The sequence below is a fragment of the Ceratotherium simum genome, chromosome 18 (assembly GCF_057802395.1).
Source record: "Ceratotherium simum simum isolate JZ-2026a chromosome 18, ASM5780239v1, whole genome shotgun sequence".
Taxonomy (NCBI): domain Eukaryota; kingdom Metazoa; phylum Chordata; class Mammalia; order Perissodactyla; family Rhinocerotidae; genus Ceratotherium; species Ceratotherium simum.
This window is the reverse complement of record NC_141917.1, coordinates 43545919-43560352: the sequence shown is the minus strand read 5'-3', so window position 1 is coordinate 43560352 and position 14434 is coordinate 43545919. Positions and strand designations below refer to the sequence as shown.

The 14434-nt window shown below is 43.7% G+C and overlaps 1 protein-coding gene across 1 annotated transcript in view; it reads right to left on the bottom strand.

Moving 5' to 3' along the window:
- Positions 1-14232, bottom strand: part of MAP3K1 (mitogen-activated protein kinase kinase kinase 1) — a 71539-nt gene extending 57307 nt beyond the window's left edge. The window contains exon 1 of the mRNA XM_004422831.3: positions 13751-14232. Coding sequence (XP_004422888.3) covers positions 13751-14232 — 482 coding nt within the window. The remainder of the gene's footprint in view (positions 1-13750) is intronic.
- Positions 14233-14434: the final 202 nt, after the last annotated feature.

The window sequence follows — 14434 nt, the reverse complement described above, 5'->3', positions numbered from 1 at the left end:
GCCTACCGGTTAAGGCTGGAGCACTCAGCTTCGGCGGCCCGGGTTCAGTTCCTGGGCGCAGACCTACACCACTCATCTGTCAGTGGCCATGCTGTGGTGGTGGTCCACATACAAAAAGAAGAAGATTGGCAGCAGATGTTAGCTCAGGGCGACTCTTCTTCAGCAAAAAAAAAAAAAAAAAAAAACCTCCTCTCTTAGCCTTAGCATGTTTGTGTTTAACAACACATGCTAACTACTTTGCCCTAATTTATTTTCTCCACTTTGCAAAATACTATTCTCCCAGCATAGTTATATGCTTTTAAAAAAATAAAATAGGGGCCAGCTACGTGGCGTAGTGGTTAAGTGCGCGTGCTCCGCTGCTGGTGGCCCGGGTTCGGATCCCGGGCATGCACCGATGTCTAGGCCATGGCGGCATCCCGTATAAAGTGGAGGCAGATGGGCACAGATGTTAGCCCAGGGCCAGTCTTCCTCAGCAAAAAAAGAGGAGGATTGGCATGGCTGTTAGCTCAGGGCTGATCTTCCTCACAAAAATAAATAATGAAATAAATAAATAAATAAATAAATAAAATAAAATATTTTCCAATCATTTAATGTCAGTTAACATATTATTTCTCTCTTTTCTGACCCTTCATCACTTTTCATTTGTATTTCTCTTTATAGTTGGTACCCAGGTTTAAAATTCCAAGAGTTTATAAGTTCAAAAAACTAATTGTTGTTTCAGTAATTACAACTAAATTTAGCCACAAGAAATAATTTTCAAATTAAATGTTTGGCAAGTTGCTAGAGCTTGAAGAGAACCAAGAGATTACGTAAACCAACCTCTTCTTTCACAGATGAGAAAACAAGACCCAGGAGACCGGCCTCAGGTCCTCACAAAGTGATGAGAACTCGGACGGACAGACTGCTGATGACATGCTCTATCCCACAGCACACAATTCTGAGAGTTGCAGTTTTCCATTATTCTACCAAATAATTTCAAAATAAGAAGGAAAAAGAAACTCTCTCAAGATGATGCATAATCGATATAAACTGCCTTTGCTTAAGTAATGGTAACCAGTAAGGTAAAAGTGAGTTTCATCCTCATTTGTACAGTCAAAGGTTTATGTAGCGAGTCTTCATGGTTACTTGCAGTAATATTATCAATAGTTAATGTTTACAGAGTGTTTTTCTGGGTCAAGAATCGTGCTTCATTATCTCATCTACTCACCAACACTCACCTCATTTTCAAGATGAGAAATTTGAGGTTCAGAGAAGTTAAGTGACTTCCCCAGAATCCAGCAGGCAAAAGTGGCTAACAGGTCTGACTGCTGGGGCGCAGGTTCCTAATCGCTACACTGTGCTGTCTCTGAAATGTAAACGTGCAGTTCCAAAACCATATGCAGAACCAGAATGGATGGAATTGCTTTGCACGAGAATACTTCTCCATCCGTGAACCTCTGAAACTATGGGGAGCTGTTGGAAATGCAAGAGCCACGGCTCCCAGGCTTGTGGCCTCAGACTGCCCTGCACCAGCTCTGATCTCAGTCCTTCTTTGGGCCTCCTGACCTAATTCCTAGCGCACTGTGGTTACCTGTCAAATTACAAAGGCTTTTTATTTTGTCCTAAGCACGGAGCTCTAAGGATTGGCCAGCGGGAGCAACAAGGCGGCAGAGAGCTCTGCGTGGTTCTCTGGCTAGAGCCGGCATCTCGTCCCCAGCTCGGTTCCTGAGCCTGCTCTGCCGCCTGCTCTCCATCCAGACGGAGCTACCTGAATCCTTGCAGTTCTCCATGTCAGCACATGACTGTGGACTTCTGGGCCTGTGTGTGCTCTCCATCCATCCCTCCACCCCTACCCCCAGGCCACGAAACCTCCCTGCAAGTCCCTTTCACCTGTTTTAACTCCTCTGCATTTTTCAGGACTTGGCACGGACCTCCCCTTTCCCAGAAAACTCTCCCTACAGCCCCCTCACTCCCGGCTGACTAAGGCCAGCAACACCCCTGTCATCAGGTCGACTGTTACCTTGTTAAACTCCTTCACAGGCTTCCTCCCTGCTGGATGCCTGTCTCACAACAGTCACTCAAAGAGTGTTCTTGAAGCCATGGACACTGCCCGTGTCAGGAGTGATGACAGCACTGATGATGGGCATTCCCCCTGGCATGTTTACTACTCTGCCCTTTGGTTCGTCTAGAAAGAGTACCCACTAACCAGACACAGGAGATGTGAAACGACCCCACACTTGATGTGCTTTTTTCCCTACAACCCATCAGCTCCCCAGAACCCTGCCAATGGAGGCCAGGCAGCCAATGTAAACCTTGTGATGGCCGTGCCCAGGCCACAGTCTAGCTCTGCACTTGAAGCATTTGAGCACGCTTGTTCTTTGACTTGAGATGGTCTCGGATTATCTCGATGACAACAATACATAGCCTGGCGCCAAAATATTTTCCTGAGACTGCACCTCTGAAATTTTAACACAAACTAACAGGAAAATCTGATTCACTTTACAATAATTTATACTTTACAAACAACTCTCTGTAAACACTGTTGTTCAGTAAGACCTGACTGCATATGTGATGACAGAGGGAAAACTAAAAAGGTTTAAAAGTGGCAAATCTAACTCAGATACTGAGAAACTTTAAACCAAAGAGTTCAGCCGAATTCACAATACAGTATTGACTTCTGCAAATAGCCACATTTATATTTAGTAGAGTAACAACAGTCTTTTTTATTGCAAAGGGAATAAAAACATTTAGAAAATATCTCACAGCAGAGATGAAATGAGTATTCCAGACAGAGGAAACAGCATTTAGCACATTGATAATAAAGAAAGGCAAGCTGGGGAAACAAAAACATGAACATAGCACTGAATGATGGAGCAGTGTGTTCTGGAAGGGGGAGCTGAGCGGGGAGGAGAGCTGATCACCCGGGGCTTCTGAACTACATTAAGGAGTCTGGGCTTTATCCTGAGGATGAAGAAAAGGTTTCATGGACAGAAATGTCAAGCCTCACTCTAACTGCAGTGGAGAGAAAAGACAGAGGAGGACATGTCCAAAAGCAAGAGGCTGGTGAGGAAGGTGGCTTTGCACGAGTTGGGAAGAGGTGACAGGGGCCTGACCCTGAGCTAGCAGCTGGGGGGATGGATTCCAAGGCTAGCAGAGAACTGGCAACAAGACAACTGGAGATTGACTGGACGCTGAGGGTGAGAAAGCCAGGGAGTAAGAACACAGCATTAGAGAGATGGCAGCAGAGATTACCAATGGGCACCCAAAACGACCAGGAGATCGGAGGGGAGGATGGAGAGGCTGGGGAGGACAGGGATTCAGTTTGGACATGTGGTGGCTGCAGTGCCTGGCAGAGCTGTACCTCCTGGAGAAATTATCCTTGAGGCAGTTGGATGCAGGGTTCTGTCACTGAAACCAAGACATTTGAGGCACCAAAATATCAATAAGAACAAGTCAGCAAAGATACAGCTAATAATCTACCGATATGTTCTCTTCTCTCTAGTCAATGACTTTCTTTTAATCCTTGTACAAAACTTGAAATGTAGAGGGGCCAGCCCGGTGGCGCAGCGGTTAAGTGCACGTGCTCTGCTTCAGCGGCCTGGGGTTCGCGGGTTAGGATCCCGGGCGCACACTGACGCACCGCTTGTCAAGCCATGCTGTGGCGGTGTCCCATATAAAGTAGAGGAAGATGGGCACGGATGTTAGCCCAGGGCCAGTCTTCCTCAGCAAAAACGAGGAGGATTGGCATAGGATGTTAGCTCAGGGCTAGTCTTCCTGACACACACACACACACAAAAAACCACAAAGCAATAAGAAAAAATGAACAATTCTCTCCCGTGTGTGAAAGGAAATACACAAAAGAAATATGAAATTGTCAATAAACATGACAGTTGTACAACGATGCTAAAAAGCTAACAAAAGGAAATTAAAACAAACCATCCTTCATCCACCAGATTGGCAAAAATGAAAGACTGATGATATCCAATCTTGGCAAGAATGTGGGGCAAATGGGTACTCTCACATACTGTGAAGTAGATATAACCTGGCACAATGTTTTACAGGGTGATCACGCTATATGATCAAATTTTTAAACATGCATGTCCTTTGACTCAGCAATTCTACTTCTGAATATTTATTTACAGAAATGCACAAATATATGAAAATGTATATACAGTGGTAGTCACTGAAGCCTGAACAACCAAAAATAAACAATATAAATGTCTAAAAATAGGAAACCGGTTAATAAGACATCCATATGATGGAGTACTATGCAGTCATTAAAAAGATAGCTCTATGTTCATCATTAAGATAACTAACAAAATAGTGTTAAGAAAAAAGAAAACTATATAGCTGTCTACATAGTATAGTCCTTTTTGTTAAAGATAAAAATACAAATTTTTAAAAATAAATCATTCTGTTCTAATCATTTTATTAATGAAGTTTAATTCTATAAACTCTATCCCAGAAACATCATAAGGACTTTGTAAACATCAGGGAGGTGCTAGTGTGTCAGAATAATTGAAATTTATTTTCAAAATTCAAAATAATTTTAGATTAAAACACTAAAACTTTTTCAGGAATATTAATATATGCATTAATCTGTCATATCTTTTTTAAAATATAAGGTTCAGTGAAAATAATTTGACTTATTACCCAAGAATTTAAGAATACCAATAGAAATCCAGAAAATAACAGATGTAGCCACTTAATTATTTTGAAAGAGAAAAAAAGAAATGTGAAATGTCTGTTTCAAAACTCTCATCATCTTAGAGCATACATGCATTAAGAATGCTTTCGCAAGTAGCCATTTTATTAAACCAGAAACCTTGCAGTAATTAAATAACTTAGTCAATGTTACTAAGCTGGAGGTTACTTCCTGACTCCCCAGAGTCTCAGTAGGAGAAAGGTCAGTATACATTGGTGGTGGTGGTGATTAATTATTAATTATTTTAAAGAAGTTGCAGGGTATAAAATGACTCAGGTCAACAAATAAGGCAAAAAGATTTTCCCACATAGAGAAGCCACAAGACGTTTCTAATGAGCAACATCCAATTTTATGTAATTCTAAAGAACACTTCATTTATTCAGTATCATCAAGGCTAGAGGACTACCTCTTCCACATAATTCAGACGTTTACCACTGTAAGGATCAAAATACTTTCCACAACTATCTTGGATGGAAATCTTCCTTAATAAATTACAAATTTTCTAACTTTAGTTCACTGAGTGGACAGAAACATGACAACCGTGTAATACAGTCGCCATTATAAAAAAAAAATCATATATAATCTTGATCACACTCATTTTACAAATAAGGAAACAGATGCCCAAAAAGTAATGTTGGAAAGTGCTGTGATTTAATAAATTTATCATCTTAGAGGTAGCCAGGTACGTGGAATTGAATGTTCCGACACCAGGTGGCCCCCAATTGCAATGTTTTAACGTCCTCTTCTCTCTCCCTCTCTCCTCTGAGGTCAGGTCTCTGCCTACACTGCTGCCTTCAGGGAACCTGGGTCTGGTCACACTGCTGGCTCTTCTAGTTGGCTGTTTTTAATTGCTGCATGTTAGGGACACCAAATGGACAAGATGCAAGAATAATATCTTAAATATAAGTGTCAACTAATCCTGAGCGAATGCCCTTGGAACTCTTCTAAGTATAAAATCAAAGAACTTCAAAGCACAGATTTTGTTACAGGCCCTTTGGCGGCTCAGAGCCTTTTTTCCTTACTTCTTAGTGCTAAACCATGTTCTAGATAAGGGAGGTTGCAGGGTTTAGTTACCACCAGTAAACTTGAAAACGTTTTCTGTTACACGGGTTCTTGGCTCCTGAAATCTCATATAGTACTTGCCTAGCAAATCTTTTCTTTAATGCAAATGTGAACTTCTATTTATCTTAAGTTGAATTATTATCAATTACAAATTAATAAATTTTGGACAAAGTAGGGTTATTGGGAGAAAAATCCTAAACGTGGCATCTGAAGTTTAGATAACATTCTGAGTACCTGAAATTACATTAATGCATGACACCTTTATGAGTATATTTATTCATATGAATACACTAGAATAAGAATCCTAAAAACGGTATCTTAAGTTTAGATAACATTCTGAGAATCTGAAAAAAGTAATCATTATATTAATGTATAACACCTTTATGTGTATATTTATTCAAATATATGTACATGCACACACACATTCTCAACTCACATAAGTGCAGAAGAAGTCCATATAGATAGCAAACTCTTCTTACCTACAGCAGATTATCATGCAGTACAGCTATCTCCTCTATACCACATTAAGCTGTCCTATTTGATTCGAGGTCCTTGGCGTGTCTAATAGTCCAGATACCTCCCAATGAATCTATCACAAACCAACAATTTGGAAACACTAATCATCTAGGCTTTTGCTGTTTAACCCCATCTCAGCTAGGTCCTAGACCACACTGACCATTTTGCTAGGTGCTGGGTCCCTACCCAGCCACAGGCCCTGCCCACTCAAGTCTAACAGTCTTTCGTGGTAGGCAGCCTTCATCACACGAGATAACAAGTGTAAAATCACAACAGCCAGCAGTGGGGACACTGCTACACAGTCAGTCAGGGAGCTCAGGGAAGGGAGGCTTCCCTGCAGAAGATGAGCGAACTAAGATCTGAAAAATGAGGAGCTGACATGGGACTGGGGCAAGTGTTCCCAGCAGAGGGAGCATGCAGTACAAGCAAAGGCCCGATGGCAGGAGGCATGCGCTGAGTGTGAGGAAATGAAAGAAGGCAATCCCAGGGAGAACAAGGGCGAGTGTGATCTGAGACTGGCCTGGAAAGGCAGGCAGGGGCCAGACCAGGCAGGGACTCGGTAGGACATGTTAAGGATTCTCTGGTCTTTAGCCAAATGGAAAGCATTTGAAAGGTTTGTTTTTCACTTAATTTAATTTTATTTACTTTTCTAGAGGGAAACTGTTATAATCAGATTTACATTTTTAAATGATTACTCTGGCCACATAATATGGAGAACAGATTGGAAGGGAGAAAACAGGATATAGGGAGAAGTTAGGAGGCTCCTACATTAGTCCACATGAGACATTATGGCAGCCTGGAGTAGGGATGTGGTAACAGGTCAAACCACTAGCCTCTGACGATGGACTGAACACAAGCAGTTGTCAAGAATAACTCCCTGGTTCCCGTTCTGCCACTTCATGAGTAGGGAACATATCTGTAGGACAAGATGTAGGGATAAATCCTGAATTTGGTTTTAGCTATCTGGGTATGGATGTGTCATGCAGATGGGTAGGTGTAGGTCTGGAGTTTAGGAGAGGTCATGGCTAGGAAAAGAAACTCGGCAATCATTTGTGAATGGCCAATAACTGATCTAAAGGCATTAATGAGACTGGGGTGGGGGTGGAGGAGACAGAATGACAGAAGCCCTAGGACCACCCCGAGGATCTTCTAATATTAATGTTCAAGAAGATGATGATGCGCCATCAAGGAAGAAATGCCAGGGTTAAGAAGAAAATCAGGATGGCTTACCTATCAGCCCAAATAACAAGACACTTTTAAATATCAGAAACTCGATTTTCTCAATATTTGACAGTTTGAGAACGGCTCCAATTACTTTGTAACTACACTTAGTTATTAAACTAATTACTGTAAGTTTTACATTATATAAAATTGGTCAATATTATCAAACACAGCTTGCTAAATACCAACTACTGCTACTAAGTATCAAGCAATGTATGAAAACTCATAAGAAATAGTTCTTGTCTTTAAAACTTGCCTTAAGCTAAACCATGATTAAAATCACATCGCAGCAAATTACTGTAACCTTCCGATATACTAAGTTTAAAATAACCACTTTGGGAAAATTAATTCATCCTAACATTCCTGGGCACCTAATATTCATGGGTGCCAGACACTAGTCTAGGTGCTGGGCAATACTACAAAGAAATAAGACAGAATTCCTTGTCTGTTAATAATTGATATTTAGTATTCAGAATGCTGTAAGACCAGTTTGAAGATTATCTGATAATATATCAGTTAAATGATTATTCAGGCAATAAAGAAAGGCAATGATCACATCTATTTATCAAGAGTAAAGCCTCCACCCATGGCTCAGTATCTCCCCTCTCTGCACTCCACAAACACTCATCATCATGCTCACATGTCATAAACTAGCTAACTTACTAACTAGAGCACTGTGTAAGCTTCAGGGACGTCCTCCAGTCTTCAAGAGGTCCAATGGTCTCATCAACAATTCCCAGATGACAGACTGTACTTTCAGAAATACACACTTGGTAGGTCTTAGGAACTTAACAGTTCTTGGCACTCGACAATATCTCAATCTATTAAACCAAATTAACCAGACTGGTATTCCAAAGGACCCAATCACTAACAATACAGAACTCCCTTCCATACCAAACATACCTAAACCAACTGTGATGTGTCATAGAGTCAATGAAGACAAGGATGTCGTCTTATCTTATGCCCTAGAGCATATTTTACATTTCCCAACGTTTTCTTAACAAGCAAAGTTTGCTGCTACTACTACTAAGGACAATTTTAAAACTGGCATGTACTGATTTTATTCCTCCCTATACCCCCATTCTAATTTTCTCTTTCAAGAAAGAAAAAAATCACGTCCGAACTTGCAGTTCCATCTATAGTGCTCTTAAGAGTATAGGCAGAAACAGTATGAAACTAACCTGTATCTAGAGTCCTTTTTCCATTACTGTTGAAACAGAAAAATTACAGCATGTATCTGTCCTAGGAAAAGGGAAAGAGACCAAAGGAAAAGAGCAAAAACCATCAAATGTACAAGTAAAAAGTAGAACAAAGCTCCCACCTTTAACCACTAACCTGGATGGCCAATTAATTCCTCAGGAAGGAAGGGAAGTACCATTGCTTTCACCACAGGAATACAGTGTGGAACGTTGTGGATGAGATTCAGAGCACTAGTTTTTAATCTGGGTGCCCCTCTAAACTCCCATCTCTGTTACAGCACTTAAGATGGTATTGTGAAACATGTTCATACAACAATCTACAAAGAGAAACAAAGGCTGTGCATTGATGATCTTTTTCTCTACCCAGACCATCATCACCTTGTAGAGGTTCATAAATGTTGGATGAATGAAATCTAAAACAATAACAAAGGGGCAGGGTCCAGCTATTACTGGAAGTTTCTCTCCATGTGTGATGATTAAGATGAGTGAGTGATGTTAATTTCAGCTTCTTTATTTCCTTCCACTTATGATTTAATACAGCACAAATCAAGATATCTAAGAAACACCCAACACTAATCAACTATTGTCCTTGCCTAACATGATGAGGTGATCTAAGACCAGTTACCTCTATTACATGTACAACGCCAGGTTACAGAAAGTTATGCATTGTACACATATCAGGAGACAAAGGTATTGGCAGATGGCACTGGGTAGAGATCTATCAGTCTATTATGGCTCCTGCAGAACAACTTCCTCCTTAAAAGTCATCTATTAATTTGAAAAAGAAAATGGAGGCAGCATAGAAGGGTGGAAAGAAAATGGACTGTGGAATCAGACTGACTTGGGTTGAGTTCTAGCTCTGTCTTCCAGCTGAGTGATCATGGGGCTTAAGCATTGCAGACGAGTTTCCACCTTTCAAAACCAGAAATTACAATGCCTTGGAGGGCTGAAGTGATGAGAAATGAGATAATATATGTATAACTTGCCTGACACACAGAATGCAAGGAAAGCAACTATATAAAAAGACATATCTATATGTTCAATGAACATGTTTTAGCCACAGCTAAAATCCTCTTATATTCTTGCAATAAGAAGAGCCCCTGACTAATCTCACTGCTTTGCAATGAACCTTTTACTTTAATTCTGTTCCTGATTATTTCTTTCACATTTAAAAATGTTCTTAAGTTATTTCTCAAAGACAACTTGGGTTTGTTCCTGATACTGCACATTTCCTCACATTAATCTTCTACCCATTTACATTTTTAAGTAGTTCTAACTTTCAACTTAGGATATAAAAAGAGGCCAGGACTGAGGAAAACAACCAAGTCTAAGGAACACATTTGGTCTATCTGATACAAGCAAAGCATTCTAAGGTTAGAGGTGCAATATACTGCAGCTCTTAAGCAGCCTCTGGAGACAATTACTTTTGCATGCCATGTTTTTCTATTTCCATCTTAGAGAAATACCCCTCAGCTCAAGAAAATGGGGTACAAAATGCAAAAGTTGTGCTTTTTAACTCAGAGCACTTCTGAATGCCCCATATTTTTCCTCAGGGGAATCCATTCCCCATTAACTGCCTTGCCACCCCATCATTTCTTCTGGAATGCTCACAGCCAGCGTCAAGACAGATCAGCAGACAGCCTAGGCAAGCTGTAGCTGGTTCCTTTTGCTCTTGTTAAAAGCAAAGAACACTCCTTTCTTTCCATATTTTGAAATCTTCAAGTCCATAAGTCAGTGACCATTTCTAAAACATGCAACATATACTTGAGATGGTACAGAAGACATGAGAGATATCAATGAACAGGGCTACTTCCTGTTTTTTGTCTCTAACAAAATGGAGTTATTATAGTGTATTGGAAATCATATATTAAGGAATGTTGGTTAGCCAGTCACCCTTGCCAAAATCAGATATGAAAAGAAAACAAAAGTTGGCAACAACTCTAGCTCAATATTTCTCTTTCAGAATTATATTTAATAAGATTAATCTTTGAAGAATGCATTAATTTTTTTACCTGATTTAAGATAAAACTTGGAGACAACTCCTAACTACAAAACTTAAAAATTCATGTAAGACTAATTTATGTAACTACTATTGTTTTATAAAATCACCAACTTAATTTTTTAAAACATATTTTTAGGTAATAACGTTCCTATACCTCCTCTTTCTACTAACAGTCACTAAATTACATTTTTAGCCTAGCAGCTTCTAAAAGGAAGTGAAAGCTGAGGGCTATATGAGGATATAAAAGCAGCCTATGAAATTGCTTTAGTTTTAAACAAAAACTAACATTAACAAGTACAGCATATCTTGTTCTTCCGTGGGGCCGGCAAATTGATAGTTAGGTTTTTTTAAGTTACAAAAATAGGATGGAGTAATTATATCTACCAAACTCACAACAGCCTGTTCAATGGAAGAGTAACACTGTAATTTTTCTTCAAAGACAGTAAATAGGAAGAAAAAGCCCCTAATTCTGTAATGTAAGTAAAAATTCCAAATCTTTGGGCGCCACTTACAGGCACAAGACTCTCACTGATTTCAGTTATTACCCCGAAGAAGACGGACAAACTTAAAATCTTCTATTTTTAACATGAATATTATTTATATAATCTACACTTTACAAATGTATTTTCTACACTTTCAATTTCTACCTACAAATATCAAAAACTGAAGGAAATTCTGAAATAAAAAATCATAGAATTCTCTTTTAAAAAAAAACATAGGTCTCTAGACAGAAGGAATCTCCAGACCCATACTACCACAGAAACATAAAAATATTCCAAAATCTCAATGTTAGATTTTCCTCCTGAAAGTATGAATGTAACTATATAGTGTCAAAAAAGTAAAACGTAAGTTTCAGTTGAGATTTTACTGAACTGCTTATAATCAAAGTGTTTACACCAAATACTTCAACCCCACTGACAAGGATATTGGGGAAAAACTCACTGTATTTCAAAAGGACAGAGAATCAACATTTTACTATCAATGAAATCTTTAGGTATGACATTTGGAGTGAACAAACAGCACTGCGGCTCATGAAATTCATTTAAAAAAATGATTATGCTGACTAGCCCATTATTTCATATACTGTGCGATTATTATCGCCCCTTAAACAAAGAGGGGAAAAAGACCTAGGTTTTAAAATGCAAAAATTTAGCATGGATTACTCCTGAATGAAGCATGAATTAGTCCCTGAATTCTATGTGCCTCCACTTTAGTCCTCTTATTTTCTGTGGCGATAACACTAACCAGCTTCTGTACGTTATTTTTACAGTGGTTGCTCTTCTACTATATTCACGACACTTGCTAAATTATTTACTGCATCCAAAAACTTGGTCTCATGAGGATAGATACAATTAATTTCTCAAATTTGGGATTTAATATTTTTATCTGGAACTCATTCGTAGTAACAATTGCCTCCAAAGAATTATTCTAGTGAAGGTTTAATCCAATCTGCACAGAAGCAGGAAAGTGTAGAGGAACATAACTCGTTTAAGACTAAGTTACACGCACAAGAGCACACAGAACTATCACAGCCACAAATCTCCTTTCCTCTCAATATTGCCATGGCACGGTGCTGACCATATATTTTAGGGTTGGGGGGGTAGTGGAGGGGGCAACTTGCAAGTAATAAACGAACTGTAGTTTTAACAAATAAATAATCAAGTTCAAAAAAATTGGCAAATCACTTTACATAACTAACCAAAACCGAGGATCCCTACTGTCAACTTCGTCTCACATGGGAAACAAACATAAGACACGGTCTTTAAAATACTCAGAATAAAACTCAGAAAATTCTACAGGGCAATGGGTGACGATCACAAAAACACTTCCAGCAACTCAAAATACCCATCGAGACTGTGCTTTGCATACAGTAGTCAGATTTTTTTTAAAACAAGGATTACGGCTGTCACACTTAGAAGAATTTCCTTTAACATGAACATTTCCAGTTGCCAAAAAAGGGTCAGGCCAAGAACCGCTGGTCTGAGTTACCTAACACACATCGTAATGTACAGACCCCACAGGACTATCTAAGGCGAAGCCCACCGCGCTGTGGCCCCCGGAATCCGGCAGTCGGCGGCGGCGGCCCGCGCAGCTGCACCGAGTGGGAAACACCGCACCCGCGCCGCGGTCCCCGACCACGCCGGAGAGGCTGCGGGGCGCAGTCCCCGCCGCTTTGAAACTGAATGGCTGACACATCCGGTCCTGGCTCTTACACCACTCCGCCAAATGCAAACTTCAAAGGCCAAATTCAAACTCCAAACAGAAGTCACTCGAGTCTCAGCGATGCAGTCCTCATTCCCAAGAACACCCGGAGCCCCCTGGGGCACGCAATTAGAAACCAGCTCCTAAAAGACTGCAAGCCCCCGCGAGTCTGCAGCCGTCCGCCCGCAACGCTTTGACAGGCGTTACCGAGCCGTGCACCCGGAGCCCCCTGCGGGCGCGCCGCCTCCGTCCGCGCCCGGCCCCCAGTACCTGCCGAGGGGCTCTGCCTGTCACGGCCGCGGGGACCTCGCCGCTTTCTCCAACGCCCTCCGGCCCCCCCACCGGGCCTCTGGCTGGGGGTCCCCACCCACCCCGCCCCTTTTTTGACTACCACCCGCCTGCAGGCTCGGGCCTCATCCCCGTCGCCCCTCGGCCAGGAGAGGCCGCCGCCGGGCTGCTGCCCGACCCCCAGCCCGGCCCCAAGGGCAGCGCCAGGGTCCTGCACCGGGGCTCCTCGGAGAGCCCCGATTCCGGGAGCCCCACAAAGCCAGCCCAGGCCCCCACACCTTATCTCAACGGGTCCCCGCAGCGCGCCTCGCACGCCTGTCACATGTCTGCAAACAATAACAAACTCTCTGGCACGTCGCCGCCCCGGGCCCCCGTTCTGTCCCTCAGGCCAGGTCCGGGGCGCCGCCCGACCCCGGAGAAGTCAAAGGGGGTGCCCGGGGACTCGGGTCCCGGAGAGCGGCGCGCAGCTTCTCCGCGCGGAGCCCCGGCACACCGTGCGCCGTGCCCGGGGTTCATTCATTGCCCTCGCTCGCCCGCCCCCCAAGTCCCCGCCGCGCCCCCGGCCGCGCTGCTCACCCGGCGGGGGCCGCTGCAGGAGGCGGCTCGGCGGCGGGCGTCCGCTTCTCCCCGGGCTCGGCCCCCGCGGGGCTCGGGACGCCGCTGTCCAGGGCGGCCGCCGGCTCCGAAGGGTGGGTGCCGCCGCGGCTCGCGGCTCCGTGGGGCGGCGGCACCGCCACAGACTGGAAACCGCTGCCGCCCGCCGCCGCGTCCGCGGGCTCCGGCGACGGGGAAGTGGAGGAGGACGGCGGCGAGGCGGCGAGGAAGAGCGGCGGCTCGGGCAGCTGGTCCAGCTCCACACTCCGCACTTTGCGCAGCTGCCGCCGCCGCCAGTCCGCCCGCTCGCGGCCCCCGCTGCCCGTCTCCCGGAGCAGCCCCGCGGCTGCCGCGGGCGCGCTGCCCGCCTTGAGGGCCCCTCCGCCGCCGCCCGCCTCGGGGCTCGCCGCCCCGGCGCCCGGGAATCCCGACGACGAGGCGCGATTCCCCGCCGCCGCCGCCATTTTCTCTCGCGGGCTACATTCGCTCGGCCCCTGCGAGGGAGGGAGGGGGCGGGGAGAGTGCAGGGGGCGGGCGGACGGGCGGGCGCTGCGCCGCCAGCGTAGGGTCGCCTGCGCCAACTGCGTGAGCGCGGCCCGCCGGGCGCTCGGCCTGGACGGGCGGGTGGCGCACCGAGTTCGGCCGCGGGGGACGGCGGGTGGCAGG